This window comes from Arvicanthis niloticus, chromosome 10 (assembly GCF_011762505.2).
Source record: "Arvicanthis niloticus isolate mArvNil1 chromosome 10, mArvNil1.pat.X, whole genome shotgun sequence".
Taxonomy (NCBI): domain Eukaryota; kingdom Metazoa; phylum Chordata; class Mammalia; order Rodentia; family Muridae; genus Arvicanthis; species Arvicanthis niloticus.
The window spans coordinates 45,491,265-45,518,798 of record NC_047667.1 but is presented as its reverse complement, the minus strand read 5'-3'; the positions used below and the strand labels follow the sequence as shown (position 1 = coordinate 45,518,798).

At 40.4% G+C, this 27,534-nt stretch overlaps 1 protein-coding gene across 2 annotated transcripts in view; it reads right to left on the bottom strand.

Annotated features, from left to right (window-relative positions):
• The window catches only part of Astn1 (astrotactin 1), a 305,388-nt gene that overhangs the window by 61,606 nt on the left and 216,248 nt on the right, over positions 1-27,534 (bottom strand). For both annotated transcript variants that reach the window (XM_034513161.2, XM_076941440.1), the window contains exons 12-16: positions 21,068-21,234; positions 17,861-18,055; positions 16,500-16,627; positions 10,179-10,283; positions 7,484-7,672 (exon numbers count right to left, since the gene is read on the bottom strand). In XM_034513161.2, the coding sequence (XP_034369052.1) occupies positions 7,484-7,672; positions 10,179-10,283; positions 16,500-16,627; positions 17,861-18,055; positions 21,068-21,234 (784 nt within the window). The remainder of the gene's footprint in view (positions 1-7,483; positions 7,673-10,178; positions 10,284-16,499; positions 16,628-17,860; positions 18,056-21,067; positions 21,235-27,534) is intronic.

The window sequence follows — 27,534 nt, the reverse complement described above, 5'->3', positions numbered from 1 at the left end:
TGTGAACTTGTTAGGTAATATGCATGAAGCCATTTGCAGTATTTCCAGTGAGTAAAGAATTGTGTGTGTGTGGAGGGGTGGGGCTTGGCACACACCAGGTAGGTTGGGCTAGTCTGCCAGCAAGTTCTGGCGTTCTGTTGTTCATCCCCTTCAGCACTGAGATTACCAGTATACACTATCATGCCCAGCCCTTTGTTATTCTTTGTATTTTCTAATGTGGGTTCTAGAGATTGAACCCTGGTCCTCTTGCTTGTTTGAAAGTGCTTTACTAACTCCACTGTCTCCCTAGCCCTGTAAACATTCTAATCCTGACTTGCTACCTATTAGTCCTGTGATGCAAATTACTGAAGCTCTGCAGAGAATTTCTTTCTATAGACAGGGAAGGGTAGGACTTAAGTGATCTGTCTGCTAGAAAATTAAATGAGAAAAGCTACATCGTGTACATAACAGATTACCTCGCTTAGAACAAGCATTCAACACAGTCACTATTGAGGAATATTATTCTTAATAACACCCCCCCCCTCAACTTACAAATCTAGTTTACTCTGGACTTATTGCATCAGAACCTAGGGACCAGAAACCTCAAACTCGATGCTCAGACATGTTTGGAAAGCTTAGAGTTTCTTTTAGAGGCTCTGCCTATGGCATAGCCATGCGTAGCTCTGGCAGCTCCTCCTTTAAACCTGTGGATGCCACAGAGCAGCATAATCCTCCTGGTCCATTCTCAGCCTACTGCATGGCTTTATATTAAGCAGACCCTTAGCAAACGTTTGCTGAATGACTAAATGAATCATTTAGAGAAAATAGCCGTATGCCATAATTGCTTTGCTACTTGAGTCCTAACTTTGCTGTTGCAAATATATACAGAAAGGGCCTTTGGAGCTGGTTTGCAACCCAAGGGTCGTAAAACAAAACATTACAGAAAATGTAATGATTACTTTTCATCGGATTTCTGTAAGTTTGTGTCTTTAACTCGGTCACATTTTCAAGGCATGCATTGCAGTCTGGGACATTAGCCTGAAAACCACACCAGTCTAAAATATATGAGACTCATTCTCAGCTGACCAACACTCAGCCTGGCATCTGAAGGCCAACTGCTGAGGCAGTGGCTGTTCTGGGACAGCTGCAGTAGAGGTCTATCTATCCAGGGAAAGGGACCCGGTGAATCTAAGACCAAGGCCACACACAAGCCAAGCAGAGAAACATGGAAAACATGATCCTGAGTGCCGGGGATACAATGTCACATAGGTGGATCAAACTTCTTTGCCTCTAAAATGACCGCCATTGTCGTAGAAGTGGAGATCATAAGATGTAAAGAACTCTCAGCTGAGTCTTAGAGGAAAAGAAAGGCATCTCACTCAGCTTTCCCCACGGGAAGGAGGTAACTGAATATCTAGCAGTGTGCATTGTGAACTAGCAGTCAGAGCACAAAGGAAACCTTGCTTATCTCAATTCATCAGCCTAGAGGCCCCAGCTGATATGCAGCAAAAGCACAGGTCAGGAAGGTAAAATGGCCAAAGGTCAGATCTCAAGTAACAATGCTAGTAACTTTGGAAATGGAAGGAAAGAAAGGCCTGGGGAACAGGTTCCTGAGCTGAGCATTAAAAAAAAATAAAAATAAAAGAAAGCAGCAGAGCTTACTGTGTAAGAGGGGATTAAGGCTAAGTCTGTGCAAGACTTATTTGAGGAAGAATCACTGTTTCTTGATCACTTTTCTGAGTTCTGTAGATATATATAACTTTTTTTTTCTGTTTCTTCTGAAGTAAGGGAAGGTAAAAAGCTCACTCTTTGACCAATCTGTGGGAGCTGATTGCATGCCTGGCGTTCCCTTGGAGGTGAAAACTTAGAAACTAATGTAATGTGGTCATAATGCTTTGCATGTCTTTCCAGACTTCTGGTCAATGTTCAGAGGATTTTTTTCCCCTTTTCTCTTTCTTTCTTTTTTTGAGGGTGGTGGTAGGTGGGGAGAGAGGTGTTGTTTTGTGTTTTTCATTCAGAATCTCACATAATCCAGGCTGGCTTTAAACTTGCTACGTGGCAGAGGAAGGCTTGAACCTCTAATCCTCCTGTATCCACTTCCCAAATGCTGAGGTTACAACCATGCCAATGCTGAGCGATGTGTAGAAACATTGTATGTTTTGGTTTTGTAGGTTAATTTGATCAGTTTTCACTAAAGAGAACAAATTTTTCATAAAATAGATTTTAATCTGTTATAAGAATTTTTATAGAAGAAGCACATATTTGTTGTAGAAAAAGAAATATGGAAGTTATCACCATAAAAAAAAACTTCTATTATACTTATCACTAATCAATCTTGGAGCATATAGCCAGACAGTTTGCTCTCTTAGATAGATAAAGTGATTTTGATATTACATATGCAGTATATATATATTCCTTACACGTGTATATGTGTGAATATATATATATATATATATATATATATATATATATATCCTTTTCTGTATGTATCTATGTGTAGATATACTTTCTATAGATACACAGAAAAAAGTTAAAGGACCTTATATATTGTTTATGTATATATGTGTTTGAATACATACATTGTGCACATACATTTAAGACTAGATCCTAATTTATCTCTTTTATGGTTTGTTCATTCACTTATAAATGCAGAAGAATAGAAACTCCAGATGTCTAGGCAATAAACTGGTAGTAACGGTTGTCTTCTTCCCTCTGGCGAGTAGATTACTAGGAAAGAGTGGGGGAAAAGATTTGTTTTTCATTTTGTACTGTTTTAATGCACTTTGAATATTTTAAACAAATACACTTCAAATTCCAGATGGACATATAGTTAATGCTTGTAAGGCCATTGTTATGGGAAACAGTCCTACAAGGAAACGACAACACAGGCAAATGTAGGCGTGCTACAAAGAATCTATAAATCATGATAGAAGCAGGAAACACTCTGCAAAGAACTGGGCCTGGGGTTGGAAAGGCCTTGTAAAAATGGCGTCACTCTAGTTGGTTCTTGCAGAGTAGGAGGGGGATCCAGGATGGTGGACAAGGTTGGGCAAATGAAGAGCTACAAGCCTCAAGGCTCAGAACTCCGAAGAGCTTCAGTGCCAAATGAGGGAGACCCAGGGTCTTGGGAAGCTCTTATCCTCTCTTTCTGAAGTCAGCCTTTTGAGCTTTAGCCCACGGAGCCTGGATCTGGACTTCTGGCCTCCAGAACTATCAGAGTGTGACTCTATTTTGAGACTTCAGGCTTGTGTAATTTGTTACAGCGGCCACAGGAAACCAGTACAGGGAGCAAAGCTGTACTTCTCATGTGGAGACAGCAGGAACTAGTAAGTGTGTGGCTTCAAGCTGAGGAGCGATGCCATTAAATTGCATTTTTAAAAGGTAACAGATGGTGAATTTTAGAATGCAGTGAAATGGCAGGAAACAGTAGCAAAGGAGTTACAAGAGGAAACCATTTAAACAGCATTCTTATTGATATAATAACAATACAGATTTACGAGTGCAGCATGATATGTTGACTGATGCATATTATGTATATGCATGATGTATGTTTTATGTAATAATCAAAGTGAGGTGATTAGCATATCCATCATCTTAAATTTTGATCACTTATTCATGATGAATATACTCAAATATTCACTTCTATCTATTTAGAATATGACAACATCGTAGTTAACTATATTTACCCAACTGTGCAGCGCATATCCGAACTTAACTCCAGCTATCTATTACAGTACACCATACATGAGCTTCTTCTTCTTTATTTATTTTATGTATATGAGTACACTAGAAGAGGGCATAGGATCCCATTACAGATGGTTGTAAGCCACCATGTGGTTGCTGGGAATTGAACTTAGGACCTCAGGAAGAAAAGTCAGTGCTCTTAACTGCTGAGCCATTTCTCCAGCCCCCTTCCCCCCACATAAGCTTCTAACTCCCTCCCCTTCCCCTTTACTCCATCTAATAAGAATAATTGCTATAGCAATTGATATTGTAACCTCAACCTTGAGAAAAAGCAAAATAGGAGACATGAGTTGAGAAAATATCTAGGTGGTGAGGAGGTCAGAACTTCACAGTAGTTTAATGCAACGGATAAGAAGAACAAAGACTCTCTACTTTAAATCTTTTGCCATACACAGTTTCAGAATCTAGTGGCTACAAGGAATTCAGGTGTTGGTCACTGGAGTTTCTAGAGAAGATGCCTGAAGAAATCTTAAACACTCAGTAGCAATGAAGTCCTGATTCTTGGGGGGATGGAAAGGTTTTAGGGTGGTAGTTGTAGAAGACTCAGATGAAAATCACCCAAAATCAGTGAAGAAGGAAGGAACAGTAAAGATGAAAGGGGACTGGAGACATGGCTCAGGGGTTAAGAACATTTGTTGCACTTTCAGAAGACTAGAGTTCAGTTCCTAGCATGCAAATTGAATGGCTCACAGCCACCAGTAACTCCTGCTCCAGAGGAACTGATACCTTCTCTTTGTCTCTGTGGGCACTAGCACACATGTTACCACACACACACACACACACACACACACACACACACACACCAGAGAGAGAGAGAGAGAGAGAGAGAGAGAGAGAGAGAGAGAGAGAGAGAGAGAGAGGAAAAAGGAGAGAGGGAGACGGAGGGGGAGGGGGAGAGGGAGAGGGAGAGGGAGAGGGAGAGGGAGAGGGAGAGGGAGAGGGAGAGGGAGAGGGAGAGGGAGAGGGAGAGGGAGAGGGAGAGGGAGAGGGAGAGGGAGAGGGAGAGGGAGAGGGAGAGGGAGAGGGAGAGGGAGAGGGAGAGGGAGAGGGAGGAGAGGGAGAGGGAGAGGGAGAGGGAGAGGGAGGAGAAATAAATCTTCCAAAATAATGAAAGCTTTGCATCCTTATAATAGATGCAAATAATTTTTAAAGGAGTAAGGTCAAAGGTTTAAAAATAGAGGTTAAGAACATAGGCAGAGAATATGAACAGAACAGCAATGGTGACATCGTATGACGAGAGGATTTTTAAGGAGTGACATGATGATAGAAAGTCTATAGATAAGATAGATGGAGGGTCATAGAATAAATGCTACTGACACTCTGATTAAAAAGTCCTTGATTTTTCTCCTCTAGTGCTGTTAAAAAGCAATCAGAAGAGTGAAATGAAGTCAATGAGAGGCAGCAGAGAAATGGCATACCAACTCTTAAGAAATGTATTGAGAATGTGTTTAAAGTAAACAGCTGTAAAAAGGCTCGTGTTTGTGAGAAGATGAGTTTTCAAAGACTTAACATTGGGAAGAGAAAATTCGGTGGCCGGGAAGATGGTAAAGACTTAACAAGGACACAACTGATGAGCATGGAGTAAGGTGAACCAGGACATCTGGGAGCCCAGCGCAGGCCGAGGGGTTGCTCTGAGGTGGAGGAAATTCCTGTTTTCTGGATTCAAGGGTAAAGGATGATGAGGGGAGACAAGAGTAACTGAGAGACTGATATACATGGACATAGATGACTGGGAAATTCTATTTTGAATTATGTTATTTTTGTGAGAAAGAAAAAATAAAGGGGAGAGGTATAGAGATAGAGAGAAAGTGATTAAGTCTAATCTGAGGTATAATAAATGGAAGTGTATTTATTTCATGGGTTTCCAAAATATTCATGTAGAGGTAGTTAATCCAAAATGCCAAACCACACAATGATATCATGAGAAGTAGAAAAAAACTATTGAATGGAAAGCTGCCCTCTAAAGATCTGGCCTAAACCACACACCTCTGAGTTTTCATCAGTCATACGCAATTTATGCTGCATGCCGACAATGGTGCCCATGTATAAGTCCATATCAGAAGGGCTTTTACACCAGTTACTAATGGTTGTGTTTTAGAGTTAAGGGAGATCAGTGCCCAAATTTAAAGTTGAGAACCAGGACAAACAACACAATAGATGAATCCTGTGGCTCACAGAGAAGACTCAAGAATGGGGGTGGTAGGGTGAGCATGGGCAGTAGTCACCCTTGATTCTTACAAGTCAGGCATAGCTAAGGCAAACTAAAATGACTGGATACCTTTTAAAGGTAAATGACAAGTGAGAAGTTAGATGAATCTATTTCTGAGAGCTAAAGTCAACAGTTGGATTGTGGCAAAGCTGGATCCTCAGTGGCAAGGGACGCTTCCCATCAACGGACAGCTAGGAATTTCCCTTCTGGGTTCAGTATTTCTCTTTAAGGACACTACAGTCCTTGGAGAGAGGCAACATGTGAAGTCAGAAGCTTGGGGAAAGGTCGGATGTTTGTCTCCCAGAAATCCCAGGCCTTGGCAATCACTGAGCCCTTGTCAAGCAGGAATCTCTGAGGGGTCAGCCTTGTGATTCAGTCCCTGGACTCTGGAATGGAGACTTCAGAGAGCTTTGGCAGCTGGAAGTGATCCTATCTACAGTCACTTATAGTACACTGTTCTCTTGGCAAATTGGTTTCAGAACATTGTTCAGATTCCAAAGTTTGAGAAGCCTGAGGTTGTGTTTCATGACTTCAGAGGACTCTGGCTTAGGGGATTGTTTTTATAGCCACTGTAGCCCAGAGATTAATCTTTTGGTCCTGGGAGAAAGATGCCAGTGAGAAGAGAACCCATAACGCTTGTGCATCCTGTTGATGAAGGCAAGGGGTTTCTATGGAGCTTTTAGAAACCAGTACACTTAAGACACAGCCATAATTGCTCTTTGATAGTACTGCCAATGGAGGAGAGTCCCTAGTCTCAAAGGAAGTCTTGATCCGTGACTATTAAGATATCCCATTTCTTGAATTTTGTGTGTCAATTCAACACTTCCTTGTTAGCAGCTCACAAGTCCATAACTGGCTCTCATCAGAATATCCTGCAGATCGGCTCAGGAGGAAGTCCAAGAATGGCAATGCTAAATCAGATACGATTATAAATACTTAGGACAGCACATCACTACTATACAACAAAGTGACTTCAGAAGGTTTGAAAGATTTCAGGGTCATGTTTACTGGTCATTCACTTGCTGTTCAGATAGCAGGGACGGGGTTTATTTTTAGACCTGTCATCCAACACTAAGACATTTCTTCAAAGCACAAATCAATAGGGAGAATGGAAAATAAACCTAGATATAGTGCAAGAATGAATGAGAAGGGGCCTAGTATGTCATTCCTGTGAGTGGTTAAGAGGCAGTATGTTGGGGTTGCTGTGGGTAAATGGACTGGAACATCCTCCCCCTTCTCTCCTACTTCACAGCAGCAGAATGGATGGTGGCTGTCAACTGCTAGTGGACTCTCTATAGTAACTAACATAGTGAACATATGGTTATGATTCCATTCTGCATCATCTAATATCCTCATTTTGAGATTTGATTTTTAGCAAACTGACCTTAGAAATTTTCCAAATAAGCAATGACTTTAGAAATTTTTCAGATAAGCACACAGAATTGAGAGCAATCTGAATTAATCCTTTTCCTATGGAGTCTTTATTTTTGGCCATATATGGGCAGATAGGACTTGCACAGGTATAAATTTGCCATTGGGCAGGCCACTCACCTTTACTGATATCTTCATATTCCAGCCAGAGTCTCCGCTGGACTTGCTTGTTTGGGTACCATATAGAACAAGATTCCTCAAAGCCATAGACAGCTTCCTGGATGTAATGGTTACCAAACTGATCCAGCAAAGCCACAAAATCTGCACGAGATGTAGCTCCATCCAAGGAGTGAAGAGCATTGCTGAAGGCTATGGGAGACAGTCACCCAAGAGTAAATTAGAATGGGAACTCACCTGTTAGGTACATGGATTCCTAGGGAACTTGAACCCAAATGTGACCCTGTGACCTAAAGTACTGTTTGAGAGCTAGATTGGAATATCATACATTTCTGTATAACCGAAATAAATATTCCTATTCCCAAATAGGTATCTTTTCAAGAATATTGGTTGTCTTGTTTAATTATATGCAAGTTAAGCAGAGGAGTGCAAATCCTGACTCCTGCAATCATTAAGTAAATGGTTTTTGTATCCTTAAAACTGCAGTTCATGACATTAAGCCAATTTAGTCAGTTCAATTAATAGCATTTTAAAAATAGAAAGAAAATAGCTTAGTCTAAAATAGAAACATAAATACTAGCAGGGAACATTTCACATCATAACATGAAGCATTGTTTTATGATACATTTGTTGTGCGAATGTGGGTGTGGGTGAAGCACAGGGTCATAAAATAAAAAAATATTCTTTGGATAGAGACTGTGATGGCTAATACTGATTGTCAACTTGACAGGATATGGAATCATCTAGGTAACGAATTTCTGAGCATGTGTGTGAAGAAGTTTCTAGATTAGGTTAGTTGAGGTGTCTCCTGGTTGGTGTTTGTTAACTTGATGTAAACCTAGATATATATTGGAGGAGGAGGAGAAGGAGGAAGAGGAAGAAGAGGAGGAGGAGAAGGAAAAGGAGAAAGTCAAGAAGGAGGAGGAGGACAAGGAGGAATATTGAAGAAATGTATGCATAAGATTTGCCTATAGGCAAGTCTGTTGAGCATTTTTTTTAAAATCAATGATTGATGTGGGTGATGTTAAGCCTTCAGTTGTACATATTCTTATATAGTCTGAGAAAGCCATCAAGGAGCAAGCAAGTAAGCAGCATTCCTCCATGGCTTCTGCTTCAGTTTCTGCTTGGAGTTCCTGCTTCAGCTTCCTTCAGTAATGTACCATTAATGAGAAAGTGTAAGATCAAATAAACTCTTTCCTTCTGAAGTTGCTTTTGGTCACTGTGTTATATTACAGTAAAAGAATAACTGAGACAAGGTGGGAAGAGCCATCCTAGCTCTGGGTGGTGCCGCTCCATGGGCTGAGCTTCTAGACACAATACCAAGGGAAAGCAAGCTGAACATCAGCATTCATCTCTCTCTGCTTCCTAAGAGCAGACATGGTGTGACCAGGTGTCATCAGATCCTGCCACCATGCTTTCTATAATATGGCAGTGAACCCAAATAAACCCTTCCTTAAGTTAATTGTATCATGTGTTTTCTGTCATATCAGTGAAAAAACTAAGGAATATAGGAACCAAAAATGTTTGCAAAACATTTGACATCTAAAGAAACAACAATGGGAGAATGTAGGTAGAAAATGTCACCTGTATTTTACATATGTTTATATTTTATTTTACAAAAACCAAATATGAAAGAATCAGGAAATGATGAACAGAAGAACTCTGTGTGTCTCCTCACTCTTCACCTCAGCCAATTCTCTTTGTAGTTTCTTCTTTTCTTTAACAGCCTCATGGGAGAAAATGGTTTGTAGTAAACATTCCAACTCTAATACTTTATCTGGTCAACTCTATCCATCCCTCCTTTCTAAATATTCTTTTTTGAGGATATGACTCATTTTCTATCATAATTCTTTTTTGATTGTTTGATTTGGTTTTGGTTTTTTGGGGGACAGGGTTTCTTTGAGTAGCCCTGGCTGTCCAGTATCTCACTTGGTAGACCAGGCTGTCCCAGAGCTCAGAGATCCATGGGTCTCTGCATCCCAAGTGCTGAGATTGAAGGTATGTACCATACTGACCAGCTTTCATCATAATTCTTAATGGTCAATTATCTTTCTTCAATTGACCCTGAGACTCCACCTTCCTTCTGCTGACTCCAAGATCCTAAATACCCTGAGAAGTCACCATTCCTTATTAGAGACAGTATAGCTGTATACTTATATGTCATTACATTCTATGTAAAGATGTAACACATATTACTACATATAGTTATAGACAGTTATCTCTGCTGCTTTCTATAGTAATCTCTCTATTATATTTCTTTGTTAGGAAACACCTTATTTCCTATTTCCTTATTTTTACTTCCTTTCACCTACTTGGTGTTTGTTTGTTTGTTTTTTGGTGGTGGGGAGGGAACATCACATGAAATCTTTTATTCATGGTTTTGTCCTTTCAACGTTTATTCTGACAATTTTTGAAAAGCCCGCTTTAAAAAAAAAAACACTCCTCACACTGGCTAACCCCAGGAAAAATGCTACTTTCATTGGTGCCAGCCTTGCCAATTTTATGGTATAAGATACACCTTGCAATTTTATCTGTGCATAGAAATAATCACATTCTATCTATTTGCCCTGAAGAGTCAATCTGAATGCATTGGTTGCATGTCTCATGGAGTCATCTGTGTGTTGGGCTACATCTGAGCTGAATGATTCCTTTGGAAAGAAATACTCAAGCCTGGAGGAAGATGTGCTGTAGTGCTCACCCTGAGAGATGGCTGCTTGGTTGAGTTTGATGTGGTACATCACAGACCGAACCTTCCAGTGCTGCAGCACTGGGTATCCAGACACTTCACTGAAGTTCACCATCCCTGGGGACAGAGGAGACAGAAGGTCAGTGTGTGAGGCTGACTCACGAGTCCCAAGTTGAAAAGCATGACCCAGTTCAATTAAGCTAAGGATGTAATGATGAGAAAATTATGAAGGGCTCTTTGATGAAGAGACTTGCTAGAAGAGTAGTCAGTCAGAACAACCATCCTCTATTGAACTCTTGATCTCTGCTGGGCATTTTGCTAAGCACTTTGCATATGTTAAGCCATTTGATCCTTCTGCTATAGGTGTCATTATCTATACCTGCCAAATTAAGACACTGAGACCCTGAAAGGGAGTTTATATAAAGTATCCAGGACACTAGGTTAAGGCAGGGTGGGGTCCCAGATGTGCCTGTACCTAGGCTCCTTATTCATTCTATTTTAATATCTAAACAGTAAATTCATGCTCAACTCTAGACTTACTGTAATGCCAGATTCATAGTCTCTTTTAAAAATGCAACATTTGACTCAGTTCATGTATCTGTGACATCGATTTTTCTGTCTCATTTAACTGATTTATATTTGGTATTTACACTTTAATTATTCTGAGGATGATTATGACTTTACCAGAAAGGACAGTGTCAGGGTAACTAAGTCATCAAAGGGTAGTGGCAGGCAAATATCGAGCACTATCTATGTGCCAGGCAATAGATTATGTTTTTAAGGTAGCCATTACGGATAAGAAAAATTCAGGTTCTGAGAAGCTAATTCTGTTGCCTCTCAACATATGCCTCTTTAGAGCCTGTACACATTATCAACAGTGTTTTCTTCCTTCAGAGCTTGGAGAAAGAGTTCTCCAATTTAAATTCTAGCCACTACTAAAAATATATTATCCCAGAGAAACAAAATAATTGAGCCAAAGGAAATAATTTAATAATGGCTTCCTAAGTTTATTTTAAAAAACAGTTTTAGCTTCTTTTCTGTGCCTGACATTTGAGATATATATATATATATATATATATATATATATATGCGCCATAAATGTGTGTGCATACATGTACACATATACAAATGCATACTTTTAGTGCACATGATACACTGTACATGATACATAGACTGTGTATGCACAGATATGGCAGTGAAACAGACATGTACAGTCAATTCTTCAATCCTTTTGGCTTACGCGTTCTTCAAACTAAACCAACTAATGTAATACCTAAACCAAATGGAGAGTGGGCAGGATTAATTGGATTAATTAGCTGCTTGTCAACTCTGATCAAATTAGGTGAGTAATTATCAACTTACCATTTCTGTGTGAATCATATGGGAATAATTATTGGTAAAAGGAAGAAAGGTTAAGAAAAGTTGCTTAGTGAAACAACTGCTTCAGTTTGCTCTCAGGTAATCAAAAAGAAGTTTCATGCAACGAAGAGAAGGTTTTGGTGGTCTTATTTAAATGTTCATCTTCCAAGCTATGAAGCTATTTGATGACATTCAAATGACTACAAACTTTGGCTTTTCACCTTCACATTGACTTCAAAGGCACACAAATGGAATTTGAGCTTAACAAATGTAATCCTTCATTACCTTAAAGGTACAATTCATTAACACAGAAAACATGTGTGCAGTGCAGAGCCTTTTAATACAATGTTCAAATCCGAATAGCCACTCTGTTACTTTCTGATAATGTCTAAGTAGAAAATACACCAACATCTTCAACAATGGAGGGTAGAACCCTTTAACTGAACTGTGTCCTGGTAGAAAAAAAGATAGACAAGAAACCAGGCACCTTGAGTTCCAAGGTTATTAGTGTTGCTACAGCTGGACGTTTCAGAATGACAATTACTTTGATATCTGTCATGTTTCCTTTTCACAACCCAAGTAGCTTCTGTCTGGCTACTTGGCTGTGGGACATTTTGGTTCCCAGATGTTTAATCTGCAAATCTGGACATCTGGATGAAATGGATTCTAGTTTCCTTTGCAGTTTTGTGATTTCATATGACATTAGGCGAGTGACGAAATTGTTCTGTTTTGATATCTGAAAAGTCTGTATTTATCTTATTTACTATACTGGTAAGTGGCCAGAGCAGAATAAAACGATGAGCATAAAACAAATTGAGAGAGAATAAAGCAACATGTGCAAGCATGTCCCTGTGAAATTGTCACCTTTCTTCCCCTCACCCCACCTCTCTCTCCACCCCTACATATGTAAACTTGACATTTCTTAAGGCATACTTTGCTGTGACTTTATAGACTCCATCCTAGAACAACACAGAAGATTTAAGAATCCGTGTGAGGCATGGATGTTTGGAGACAGGGGATGCTGGCATCCCACCTCTACCCAGAATGAGCTAACTAGATTTGGTTACTTAACTGCTAAGCACAATTCCAGTGGCCATGCTCAGACTCTGCTGTCATCAGGGAAGCAGCTAAATAATGTTAATGCTTGGGAAATGTCTGTCTATGCCTACTCATAGATAACTCTTCCAGTAGTTAAAAATGAAGAATAAAGTATGTATTTTCTAGCTGACTGATCTGTTTCTTTTAGTGTCCTTGACATGCGGTCAGGTTTATTTTATTATCATTTTTGGAATGCATTTATACTAAATGGATTTTTTTTTTCCAAATAAACTCTCTGACTGCATTTTCTTGAGAATGGGTATTGGTTTTATTTTATATATTTTAACCTATGCTTGAGGAAATAGTTACTGAACATCCAGGGTATAATCTCAAAAGAGAAGGGGAGGAGAGAGAATGGGCAAGAGAGAGAGAGGAAATTAAGGAACCAGAGAGAAAGACAAAGGAAGACAGAGGAGGGAAAGGGAAAGAATATACAAATGGACAGAAGACAGAACCATGCAGAAGTAGAAGTCTAGCCCAAATTTATAGCAACCTCTTAGAAAATAAAGTCAATCTCTACTGACTCATCCAGGGAGCTAACCTGAAACTCACAAGCCAGTTAAGTGGGAAGCCAGACCTTCCCTCACGTATGACCTGAGAGGCCCAATGATTATTCCTATAACAATTTCATTCAAACACCCAGGATCTTATTAATGACTGATTATCAAATACATCCCCCGAGGCCATGGCAGAGGTTCCAGTTAGCATCCCTACAGTTTCCCTATGCCAACAGCTGCCAATCATACTTGCAACCTTCCCCTTTCTCATCATGAAGCTTTCTCACTTTCCTTCCAACTTTTGAGACTGTGCCAAAACATGCCTGAGAGCTGCCGTGTTCCTTGCAATTGCCAGCCCAGAATAAGTAGCAGTTACCTGTTTACTATTGGATTGGTCTTTCTTTATTTCCATGCGACCTATAACAATGGAAAAGCCTGGAAAGCTTAGAGTGTTTAACTGTTATTCTGAAGAAGCCAAGGAAGACTAATAAATCAGTATTTCCAGTGTTATTTAATAATTCTGCCAGATGGTCTGCGTGCAAAGGATTTTCTAATTAAATAGGATTGGGAATTGCTGGGTTAAATAAAGTGAAAGGGATTTCTTGCCTGCAGGCTTACTATACTAAGGTGATGTAAATTATTGAGGGGAGGATACCACATGCAGATTTCTGAACATATTTGAAGTCAGAACTAGTTTATGAATAGAACTTTGATTTTTTTTTCCATGGGGAAAACAAAAGCAAAAAAACATGCTTAGAAATGCTGAGACAGAAGACTCTGAAGATCACTTTAGCTCTAAAACCCTCCAAGCTTGTAGGTTTGTAAGGATTATGACCCATAACAACACAGATTGTGACAGAAAGATCCAGTCTATCACTGCACAAAAAGTTATCACTAAACGGTTGCCAGAAGAACTAGCTGGAGAGTATGGAAGGTATTGGGTCAGCCATCTCTTTAATCAACCCTTCCAGTTGTTCTGGGCATTTAAAACACAAGGGAAAGTGCTCACTCTTTACCTATATCATGGAAAGGCACACCCTTGGTCTAACTAGTTCTGCTTAAGGAAAATAGGATAGAAAAGCAGCCAGGTCAGGAACTGTGCAGCATTTCCTTGGAGTTTCCTATTCCCTCTTTCAGGGAGCTATGCATATTTAAAGGGTCTAAACTCTCTCTCTCTCTCTCTCTCTCTCTCTCTCTCTCTCTCTCTCTCTCTCTCTCTCCCTCCCTCCCTCTTTCTCTAATTCTAGTAAGCCATGTGAAGAGAGATCCAAGAACATAGGGGTAAATATAATTCTGTTGTGCTAAGAATGTAATTTGAAGCTTTTATCTCAAGGGTGTGGATTCAAATACAGGTACTTCTGATGTTTCTCAGCTCAATTCCCCTCACTCCTTCTGAAAAGCTGCTGGTATCATCCTAAGCTGCCCTGGGCATCCTTCTAGCCTGGTAATTGCAAAATGATCTTCTCTTCCAAAATTAATCATACACTTGGGTGTGTGTGTGTGTGTGTGTGTGTCCTGGTGAGTGTTTAAACAAGTAGTTTATTGTTAGCGTGAAACTTGTCCTGTTTGTAGATGTCAGCCCCCTAAGCCTCTTTTACACAAACACACACACACATACACAGACACACACAGAGAGACAGAGAAGGGGTGGAGAGAGGGAGTGGGAGGGGGAGGGGCAGGGGAAGAGGAGGAAGAAGGAGAGAGGCACAGGAGTGCTTCTTAGTAAATAAACGGAAAGTGGACCCTTTAGCACTCCTGAGGCTACATGCTAGTATCATAAGGTCTCTCTCTCTCTCTCTCTCTCTCTCTCTCTCTCTCTCTCTCTCTCTCTCTCTCTGTATGTGTGTGTCTGTGTGTTTGTATATGGATATGTGTGTAGTCAGTCTCCCATGGGCAACTGAATTTTTATTTTGAAAATATTCCTTGAAGGTCCAGAACATATCTACTTCTTCTTATTTTATGTTGCTTCCTTTCCTACTATAGGAAAGACATGTAAGAGGCACAAGCAACTCTTTGACATTGAGACATGACAGTTTTGAGACACAAGGTTGTCATCTCCAGTGGAGTACAAATAAAAGACGAAGAAAAAAGAGTAAAAAGAAAAAAGAAAAGAAGAAAGGAAGGAAGGAAGACAGCAAAAATTATCAAAATATTTTATTCTCATAGTGTCTTAAGTAAGCTTATCATTTTATGCTAGTCACACTTACCACCATATATAGGCACAGGTGGTTTATACCTGCTGAGCAGTGGTTTTCATCAGTACATTATTTAGTTAATAAACACCGATGTCACAATGTGTTAGGAGCCATTTTGTTAGTGTTAGTCCCTCATATCAATTCTATGAGGAAGACGATGTTCTAATGTGCATTTTTTAAGGGTAAAAGAAATCTAGGCACAGAGAAGTAGCTTGCCCTGAACTTAGACCTGTAAGCATCAGATCTCAGCTGTCAAGCTCCAGAGTGCATGCTAAGAATGACTATGCTTCATTGCCTCAGGAAGAACCACCTCCAATCCCTGGTGTCTGCCGAAGGCTTAGCCATTCTTTAGAAAATGGAGGAAAAGAGGCAGAAAGTAGAGAATAAAGAAGACAGAATAAATAAGGCAGAGGGGTAATGAAGAAACAAGCATAATAAACGAAATTGAGCTCATGCATATCATTCTAGCGAGTGTTGGCAAATCCCAAGTCACTGATTTCCTGCAGTTCGTGGGACACCCCTCTTAGCTCAAAGAGGATCTATTCAGAAGCCAAGACCTGGAAAGCAACATTATACCCTTTGGCCCCTGCCTCTGCTAATCAAGCTTCATCTCTGTCCCTTATAGGCTGAGAGAAGAAACTGTGGGATTGAAGAACAGAGAGGCGGGCTTTATTGTCTCCTTCATGAGATGAGGGATCAAGAAGCCTTCAGGTAACAGGGCCAGATTCAAACACAGGGTCACTGGATAACAAAACTCTGCAAGTCTCTGTCTTATATCACTGCTCCCTAAGGTTTTTGCAGGGAAGTCAACCGCACTGTTAATGCACATTTAGGGGATAGATGCAATCTGTCTTCTCTCTGTCTCTATGACCTACACACCTCTAACAGCCCAAACCTTTGAATACATATGCCTCCATTATGACATTTTTTTCCCTGACGAATTCCTATAGAATTTAGCAAGAAAAGATATTGTCACAGCCATTTTGTAGCAATTATACGAGAATATTGACAATTTTACTGACAATTAATCCTAATAATGTTTGATTTTATAACTGATTATTTATCATCTTTCAATGAAATGGCTGGCTTAGAAACAAATACGAGTACAGTCAAGCCGGCAGTATAATTTTAAGAAACTATAGACAGCTGTTTGGGTTTGGCTGGAAAAGTGCAGGCATGCTTACCAGTCAAGAAGTCAGGGTCAGGAGTGGGCTCTGAGATTTCCTCTAGACACTGATTTTCCAGTGGGACAGAGGCAACCACAAGACCATCCGGCAGTTGCTGGTCTAAACCACGAGCAAAGTTGTTTTGTCTAGAAACAGAGCAGATCTTTGTTTTCTGAGTGTTCATGGTACCCCCTCAGCATGCAGTCTGTATTTCAATGCACAGTTGTAAAAAGGCTTTCTTTACCAAAAGTCATGCCTCACTTTGAGACTCACTTGGTACTCATGACATGACTTACTTAATCATATAAATTAGGAAGGTAAGGGGGGCGGTAAAGGGGGGCATAGGGATGAGTGGCAAATCAGATAAAAACCTCTGTTAGCAGAGTAAAGAACATTCCCCTCCACCCTAGGTTTCCCTCTGACTCTGTCTTTACAAGATATCAACACTTTCAGTTACATCTGTAGACTACGGAGAAAACTCAGGCCATCACAAGGTCAATTCTGACACCACACTTCTTGCCCTGGCAAATCGATGCCATTGATGAAAGTGAAAAAAAATACTTGTAAAATCTCCTGTTCATAACAGAAACAGGAACTATCTTGAAAATTGCCTCTAAGTTGTTACCAAGAGTTTCCAGGGCTTAGAACTTGTTACCAAGTTGTGTTTCATGTTAAAATATTGATATCATCATTATCATCATCTCATAGACAGCATATTCACATGGGTCCTAAGAAAACTCAAACAGCCCCCAGAAGATCAGAACAGGAGTTAATTGGTCAAATGAAGAATCTGTAATACATTTTTTAAATAAATGGATTAAATATTTTGTCCTCAGGAGTGCTTTATAATTTTCAAAAAAATTAAATGTCCCAAATACTTAGCTATGATTAAAAATGTCAATATTTACCATGTTAGAAATTAAAAGAAAAAAAGAAATTAAAAATTAATTCATGTAAAAGTACTAATAATCCCATTCAATATTAACCTGTTTTATGGGAGAGAGGGAAATAACATTATTTTATATTTTAAATGTCTTACTTAATAGAAAATTGCTGGATTCTTGCAACTGAACCCAACTCATTACAACATGTTGTTTTAATTGACATATACAAAGAAAATTTAGTTCTCTAATAGTTGGGGCCTTAGTGTTCCCTAAAGTGGTCCAGCAATGTCCAAGCATCTTTTGAGCACACTCTGAGGACTGCTGTTCAAGAGTGTAGATGTGAACAGGATTGTGGGCAAGAACACAATCTGTATCTTTAGGTATACCACATTCACCATGATTCAAGATATACAACTTTATGCCCAGAATAAGGCTCTCTGGAGAGGACGACCCATCAACACCCCTGAGAAACAGCTCTATGCATTCGAAGTTCACCTGAATGTTCCTTTTAGCACCTGTCCAGTGGCTACTTCCTTGGACTGGTTGTTGTAACCAAAGAACATTTCTCCAAAGAGAGTCTGGTTCATGGGAACCTCTCTGCTTTCCCCACAGTCACCGCCCTCTGGGCAGGTCTCTGTGACAAGCTGACAAGACCGTCCATCCACACCAAGCTTGTAGTCTTCGATACACCTAATAGGATAGAGAACTCAAGAAAGTATTCATCACTGACTCTTCAGGACAAAAGCAATTCAGCAAACTGGGAAGCAATGCCTTAGGAAAGGTACTGGATAAGTCCAAACTAGGAATAATCTAATTTGATCTTGGTCCTTTAAAACTCAGTTTCTTAAATCTATAAACTGAGATTCTTTCCATCATGGTCACATCATTTTTTTCCTCCTTTTTCCTAGAAGATAGGTCTTTTAGGACTTGGGAACATCTGCCTGCCCCAGCCTTCTGATTTCCAAATCAATAGTAAGAATTACAGGAGATCAGCTGGGAAATAAGTCGATATACCTAAGTATAAGGTATGCCAGCATTTTTCTCAAGCACATTGTGTGGAGCTTTGGCATTTGTTTGTAGGGTAATTAGGCAGCAAAAGAGTGACACTGTGCTTAAGAAATTAATAACTCTGTAAACTGGTCCTGTGGCAAGTCATCTAGGAAATGAGGAAGATTTATGACCTCCTAGCTGTGTTCTGTTTGAATGCATACAAACAAATCAGCGACTCATACAAACCCCCTTCCACTCAGCATTGATATTCTGAAGTAAATAAATGTCAGGGCTACTGCGTGCTCCATAAACCAACAACTGCTTCCTGGGTGGGTACTGTCCACTGTATATTGCTCTAATTAGAATGTAATGCTAATTTAGTAATCATCGGTCAGTGACTTGTAAGTCATTAATTGGATTTTATTTGCAGTTATGTTATAAGTAAGATACATTTGTTAACTCAAGTAAGACTTAATTCTTTAATAAGTTTGTCATTGTTTTAAAAAATTGTGTCCCTCCTTAGAACTAGAACAAATTTAAAATTTTAAGACAATTATGATGCTCAGCACATTATTTCTCACTATCTGGAGTAATTGTGTGAAATTGAAAAATTCAGTCCTTTATAGAGGAACAAAGGATCACAATTTTAAGAAGAAAGACACAACACTGTAACATTAATGCTGTTCTTAACTGGGCAACTCTGGGCCAGTTGATTAAACGCCATGAGACTTCGTTTTCAAAACTGCAAGAAAGGTGTGGGAAGTAGTTGTTGTACTGAGCACTGAGGAAATTAATTCATTTATTCAACATATAGAATGTACACCATGCTGAATGTACAGCTAGTACTGACTAAATGTTGCTATTTTTATTAGCAGAGGTGCAAATGAGGACCCTGGGCAAAAAGCCTTTACTGCTAATTCATCCCATTTCCCATTTATACAGTTGTGTTAACAGGTGTGAATGGAATTCTTTAATTGTAAGTGATTGTGAATTTCTTTCTCTACAAGAACCTTAAATCAGAACTTCTCTGGCAGCCAGGTAATATAATGGGCCTTGGGCAACACTAATCAACATGTGACCGACTCTGACTGAAACCAGAAAGTCCAATGAGAAGTTACAGCTTTTGTCCAGGGGACAGAAATGATTCAAGACCCACAGAGGACTGATTACATAAGTCAGAGTAGGTCTGGGTTGAGACCTTGAAATGGCTCCTTCCAATAGCCAAATAAACCAGAGTCTGGGCAATGGGGGTTGGGGGATAAAACTGCCTGGTCCCACATCATCCCATCTTAAACATCTTGACAACTGTCTGTCCCTTCCATATGGCCCCATTTCTCATTCTTCTGTCAAAGTATTACATGGTAAACTTCTTGAGAAGGAAGACCAGGCTGGACAAGGGCTGTTGTTGCCCTTGTTTCTAACACATAAGTAGGCTCTCTGCACAAGCAAGTGGTGAAATGTATATATAGTAAAGAAAAAGAGATGCAGCTTCAGCTGAGTTTGCTTCCATTAATTGAAGTGGGTCAATCTTAATGGTAACATTACAGAGAACATTAAGATTTAGAGCAAGCTTCTATTTATGGAATGGGATTTTACAAGAAACTACATACACAAATTGCTCAATTGCAAAGAAATGAGATAAAATACAATCAAACAACATTACAAGTGCACTGGAAACCTTCTCATGGGTTACGCAGCAGGCATCGGCTTTTAGCAAGCCCCTAACATAGTTTTATGACTATAAACATTGATTTTCATTGCAAGCTTATTTGATGGTGAGATTCTTGAAGAAACAAAACTGAATGCTACTCTCCTCCGCAGCCTAGTGGTCAGTGTGGTGTAGAGCATGCACCGAGGACCCAATGGACTTGCAGCAACAGGAAGGGATGAGAGTGGGGCACAGTAGTAGGGAGTGGGGGGGGGGGGGGGAAGGAGGAAAGAATAGAGAAGCCATCTATGGGCATAGCAGAATTGGCTAAATCTTTACTTACTTGATAAATATAGCATGAAAATGACTTCAAATATAATTTCACTCAGCAATACAAATTTAAATTTTGAAAAAACTGCAGAGCTTTTAAAAGTCAGAACGGGCCTGAAATTTGCTCCTAATCTTCCCATTTACTGACTTGCCAGTCTTGAGGGAGATAGTTCACTTCACCAAGCGAGAAGCCTGTGAAATGGAGTGTTATTGCCCAGCCTGTTCCCTCACAGGGGTTGTGGGGAGAGCTGATCACAGGAAGAACTGTATACCCTGAGGGATTAATGACTTTGCAGAAGGAGGGCGGGCTTTGAGAAGCAGCATTTGAAGTTTCCATTCTTGTAAAACTACTCCCCCCACCTCCTTTGATAATCTAGTAGATTCACATAATCTTTCTCAAGTTTTGGACCACGGGAACAGTTTCTGTCACAAAACGTATTATTAATGTAGTTCCTTTAAAGCATAGCTTGGAACATCTTGACTTAATTAGGCAATAATTTATGCAAACCATGTGGTTAATTTCTCCTTTAAGGTAAGCCAGAGGCTGTGTTTCTGTAGCCACTGGATTTGACTTCCACTACGATTCCTCTAAACTAGACTATCAAAGTGCTCATTCTATGCTACTGGCTCTGTCCTTTGAGCCTAGGGCGTGACCAGTCCATTCACATGGACCTACTGGGTTTTCAGCCTGGAAAGTCACTCAGCCCAGTAACCTCATGGCTGCTCTAACTCACCCACAGAACATGAGGATGTTGTACAAGTTGGGGTCATCCGGGAATGGCGCCATCTGCTGGAGACACAGCTGTTCGCAGCCGCCGTTGAACCCATCTGAGCAGTCCACTCCAATGTGGCGGTCATAGCAGCCTGAGCTGTCCTTCATAGGGCTGAGTCCTGAAGGGCACTGGCAGAACCAGAGAGATTCCACACAAGAGGGTAAACAGGAGACCTGAGTGCAGTCACTGATACAGTCCATGTGAAACTATTACACCTGGCACGTAACCCATGAATTTTCATTTGCCCCTTTGTCTTTTTTTTTTTTTTAATCTTTTTGCTTCTCTCTGGGCACAACTTACACACATTTGCATTAAGCCACTGGCTCTGAAGCAGGCTGGCATGGAGCACTGTGGCAAGACAGAGCAAGTGGAGAGTGCTGCTTCCCAATTGGACCTGAGGCTGGCAGCAGAGAGGAAGTAGTGGGCCAGAATTAAACTACAGAATTAAGCAGGGATTCCTGTGGACTCGGGAAAGCAGTGCTGCCATTTGAACTTCGCATTAAGAGGGCACTTTATCAAATTTGGTACCAGTTGGCGGTGCTAGAGAATGGAGAGTGCCAGTGCTGCCAGTCTGAAGGTAAAGGAGACTTTTTCTGTAGCCTTGGAGAGGAGTGTGATGGCTCTCACAGTGGGGAAATCCTGGGGTCATCACCTTGATGTCTCAGAGACATCCCTTAGAAGCCACACAACCGACCTCATAGTCTAGCCCAATCCCTAGAGCACCCCCATGAGGTGAGCCATAAGAGGAAACTGAGGCACAGTGTTTGACTCCTAAAATCATAGCTGCTCCATGCTAGTTCACACTTGAGTCTTTGACAGATTGGCTGTGGCATCCTGATTGAGTGGCTGTATCATCTCCTCGTGACACATCTATTTGCAGAACCCAAAGCCTGTACCATTTTCTCTCACAACCGTCCTGTGTTACCCTCATTCCAGGACACAGAGTAAACCACAATATTGCTCTAGACTCTCCAAGATGCTATTTTTTATTTTATTGTATTATTTTTTCAACCTGGATCCTTATGCCTGTGTAAAGATGTTGTCCATTAATATTAACACTGATTCTAACACAATGGGCAGAAGGTAAACACGTAGGCCAGGCTTGAGCAGGTGGAATGGGGCAGAGCTCAGAGCGTGTCTAGATTTGATTCTGAAACTCAGGATTTTAACAACTACAATATGTCTGTCTGTCTATCTATCATTTACCTGTTTATCTCTCTATCATCTACCTATCTACCTATCATCTACCTATCTATCTACCTATGTATGTATGTATGAATGTATGTATGTATGTATGTATGTATGTATGTATGTATCTATCTATCTATCTACCTATCTATCCATTCATCCATCCAACTGTCTACCTATCTAATCTATGTATTGGTCTGCGTGCCTGTCTGTCTGTCTGTGTGTTGCAAGCACACTCCTCCATAACCCAAACAATACTTCTGAAAGTTGGGCCAGTGTGACCCATGTCTCCCTTTACTCCCCACTGCTTGGCTTGTCCTCTCCTCTCTCTCTCTCTCTCTCTCTCTCTCTCTCTCTCTCTCTCTCTCTCTCTCTCTCTCTCTCCAAGTACCTTGCCTTAGCTTCTGCAGATGTGTCTCTGAAAAGCCATCTCTGCTTCTTTCCCAGTCAAAGATCACAGCAGGATATGCACTGTTTACTGACACTAATTTTGCAATTTCCTAAACAAATGTCCCAACCCCAGGACATGCCAGGCCCCCAGCTTGGTCCATCCCCCTTTCCCAAGAAGGCAGATGGAATGCTGGAAGGTGGCAGCATTTAAAGCCAATTCCAAGGGCTGCCCCCTGCTGTGAACACCCAGATGTTCCCCATAATGGTTATGATGGCAAACAAGCAATTGCAGGAGTGAAGGGTTGCACCCCACGATTTGTTATCACCCACGCCCCCCCCACACACACACACACATCAAGCTCTTCAGCTACCCAGCTGTTAAGCCAGATGTGTCACCAGAGGATGCTGGTTTAGGCACCATGTGGCTGCCCTATTTGGCTATAGAAACAAAGTGTTATTGGAATTAAATGTATTGTACTGGTGGCCAGGAGTTGCTCTCCCTCCTCTGCCACCCTTTTGCAAAGCTTGTTAGAAGCCATCAGGCAGAATAAAGCCAATTGTCCTGCTAACACTGCTTCCTGTTATTTCAATTCTCACACCAGCTAGCTCTAGCAGCCTCCAGCCAGGACTGCCCAGCTTCTCCGCCACCTTGCTTCTTTTCAGAGTGCTCCATCATGCAAACTTTTTGACAAAGACTTCACTGAATGAAACAGAGTGTTCCAGAATTCCATGTCCTGGAATATTCATGTCTTGCCAGGCCCTAATGCCTAGATGATCATGACTGTTCCAAATTGGACCACCTGATGTTCAGAGTCTCTTAACAGATTTCAAGAGAAGACAGGGTTAGCTGTCTTGTCCAAGTTGGTTTTTTTTTTTTCTTATAAGTAAAGCTAAAAATAACACTCATAGCTATTATGAATTAGGCAATTCTTTTTGTAGTCTATTTTTATCTATTGTATTTTTTGTAATCCCAACAACACAGATATACTTTATGTTCTCGATTTTATAGGTGTCTTAGAAAAACAAAGAAACTTGTTTAAGGTCACCATTGGTAAAAAAAAAAAAAAAAAAAAAAAAAAGATAGAACCACACTTCGGGCCTAGATCTGTCTGACTCCAGAGCTTGTATGTGTTTCTGACATTTGGCTGCCCACCTGTGATAAAAGCTGGATTCCTCGGAAATCAAGGCAATGTACCAACAATGTGAAACAGCACTAAGATTTGCTTTTGACTATTTTAAACCATTTCTGACGTATATCCTTGCCTCAGTCACAGATAGACTTATAGGTTTAAGCTTTAGCTTGATATTTTTTCTATGTTCCTCCTTACACACACACACACACACACACACACACACACACCATGTTATTAGTGGAACTATTTTAGGATGAAATACTGCAAGCTGTCCCTAGTGATGACCTTGAAGGCAAAACAAGATCCTCAGTCACTGAGAAAGATGCAATTATCTTTATTGTACTGTAACTAACTTGGGTGGCAGTTCAGAGCATTTTAGAAATATTTCCAGGAAAAAAAATGTTGAGATGAAAAACTGAGATTTTTTTTTTTTCATAGCTCTTGGTATCTAGAGCACCTATTCCCCAGGGAGCTAACCATTCAAGCGGTCATGAAATAAATTTGGTAAATTTGGTTTCTCATTGTGTCTTCCTTCTGTTGAGACATTCAAATTTCAGGCTTTCTCAAAATCTTAATGTGACTACGAAGAGGGGCTACAGTCAACTGTGACCCCGCTTCTGGAGGTAGGGACAACCAAGGGAGCACCTGTCTATAGCACTTGCAGTTTTTGTTGGCAAGGCTTGGTGGTTCTCTCCTCCTGGTTGTGGATAATTCTTTCATTTGGACCTTGAAGGAGAAACATTTGCCCAGGAGAAAGCCCCAAGGTCATATAATAACCCTGTTTTGCATAGGTTACGTTTAGCAGTTCCAGGGACTTTATAAGCTACAGATTTAGGAAGAAAACTCCATTTATTAGAGTTATAGCCTTCCCCCCACCAGGAAGATCTAATGAATGACCTCATATTTCAGTGACCCCTAAAATACACAAGGTTAATCATCTTTCATGAAATGTTCATGGCTTCTTGACTCATTACTGGTCTAAGGCGTAATTTGCTAATGAGATTAAAATGACTTTTTCCCATTCAAATCCTTTTCCTTGCCGTCTTTCCCCCTTCTTTTTGAACCAGTGAGTTTTGGTTGATTAATTGCTTAGGAGGCTAAATTGGAGACCACAGACATCTCAGTTCCAGATTACAAAGTAGATACTCTGTTGGCAGATGGATATGAGTGATGGACGCGTGAGCATATTCATGTCTCCTGGGAACAGAGGGACAGATTTCAGCAGCTGAGCCTGCCTCACCTTACTTGGATGATTCATAAGCCAAGAGACCATATTTCCTACTGGAAATAGTTTTTTTTCCTCCCTATGTGGCAATCTCATACATTTTGCAAATGATGATTTCCACAATTTCTTGATAGGCTTTGACATGCTGGTTCAAGCCATGCAGGACTTCTCTCAAGGGGAAGCGTGTGATGGAGTTAAATTTATATTTCAGCATGCTATGGTTTTCTGCCCCCATTTCCCTGGAAACCTCTGAGGTGTATTCGTTTACTTATTGACCTACAGAGAGAAGGAGAGATGCTCATGCCTAATGCTCTCTGCACATCTGTGCTCAAGCAAAGGTGAAATGACACATGTTACAGCAAACCACAGTGGGCAGCATGCGGAGGAAGGGTGTTGGGATCACTGAGCAATTCAGCACTCATCAGAGTATAATGGTCAGGGAGGGAAGGTCATGTGTTCCATATACAAGAATTCAGGACTGCCAGCCCTGCTCCTTGTATGGCCATAAACTAGTCGACTTATTTACTTTATTTCAACATCTTACAAAGCAGAAGGGTATTCTCAGCACCAGTGTGAGTGTGTGAATGAGGAGGAAACATGGGATTTCCTATTTCCTTTATTTGTGGTATAGCAGTGGGTAGGCCTGGGAAGAAGGAAGGGGCTTAGGAAGATGGATCAGTCAGTAAAGTGATTGCTGCACAAGCATAGAGATCTAAATTCATGTTCCCAACACCCATAAAAATAAAAGCCTAGTTTGTATGGATGTCTATAATCTCAGCACCAGGGAGATATGCACATAAGGATTCCTGGAGCTATATGGCATATGGCTTTTAGCAAGGTTGTCTCACTGAATTCTTGAGCTCTAGGTTTAGTCAAAAACTAAGGTAGGAAGTGATGAAGAAAGACAATTGATGATGTCTCCCCTTGGGAGAACTCCTGCATGAGCTCATGTGCACTCGTGCACACACGCACACACACACACACACACACACACACACACACACACACACACACACACTAAATTCTAAGGAAGCTTTCATGAAAACTGGGGCCGGAGTGAAATTCTTTCTGCTACATCTACTTAACTGTCACTGTGATTAGTCATAGATGGTTCATATAAATTTGTCTGTGATACAAACATAAGAATGTCAGACCACACTACCATACATAGCCAAAAATACTTTATAGATATGATGAAATCAAGGATCTTGAGATGAGGGAATTATCTTGGATTATTTAGAATGGCTCAATGTAGTCACAGAGGTTTTCAAAAGTAGGATACAGAATGGAAGAGAAATACACTAAACATTAATGGTTAGAAAAATACTGACTACTCTTCCAGAGGTCCTGAGCTGAATTCCCAGTAACTACATGATGGTTTACAACCATCTGTAATGGGATCTGATGCCCTCTTCTGGTGTGTCTAAAGACTGCTACAGTGTACATATACATATGTATATATATATGTGTGTGTGTATGTGTATATGTAATGTATATACTGAATAAAGAAAAAAGACAGAGAGAAAGATACAGTATCTCTGGCTTTAGTTAGAGGGGTACCAATAGACCTCTGAACTAAGAAAAGTATATGGAATCTAGAAGCTGAAAAGGGTAAAGGAATTAATTATTTCCAAAACCTCCAGAAAGAAATACACTCCTTAATTTCAGCCCAGTGAGACCCATCCTAGATTCTCATGTAGAATTGTAATCTAACACATTTGTATAGCTTTAATCCATTAAACTCAGTGTGATTTGTTTCAGCAACAATATGAAGGCATCTGGTACAGGAGAATTTAAGGACAATGAATAAGGTCTGGCCATCAGTAGTGGGTGTAGCTTTATGCTCTGAGAACCCTCTGGAAGTTTTCAGGGCCCTTGATTATAAGAGTGTAGTCCTGTTTTTGTAATGGTGTGTTATGATTTGTACAAGGCTATGCCTTTCACAGGTATTTGTTTTTTTGTCCTTGGAGACTATTTAAACAATAGTAATTAATTGGTAGCAGTTAACTCTTGGGAGTTAATGCATAACTGAAAGAGCCTTCCTAGGAAGAATGAAGGTTGAACAGCCCATGTGGCCATACATGACAGCTGCATCTTCTGTGAGGTCCATATTTCTGACTCCTTCCCAGGTTTCTGAAAGTCCAGCTTGCTCTTACTTCTCATTCTTTTCTCCTTTCATAAAAATATGTCTTGCTTGAGAAGTCTTTCCATTCAACACACAAAAGACTGAAAATAAGGGTCTATGTGCAGAGGTGGGCCAAATTTTAAATGGCAGTGGGAATAGATTATCTTTGCCTCTCGCCCTCCCTCAGATAACAAAAGACCACTCTGCTAACACAGCACAACTTGGAGATAATACAGATGCCCAGAAGACTCAGGTCAGGGTCAAAGTCATATCCTTAATCATCTTTTCAGTAGGGTCACAAGCCTCATGATGGCATGTATGGCTCTCACAAACTCCACCCTTCTTCTCAGGGACCATATGCTTCATA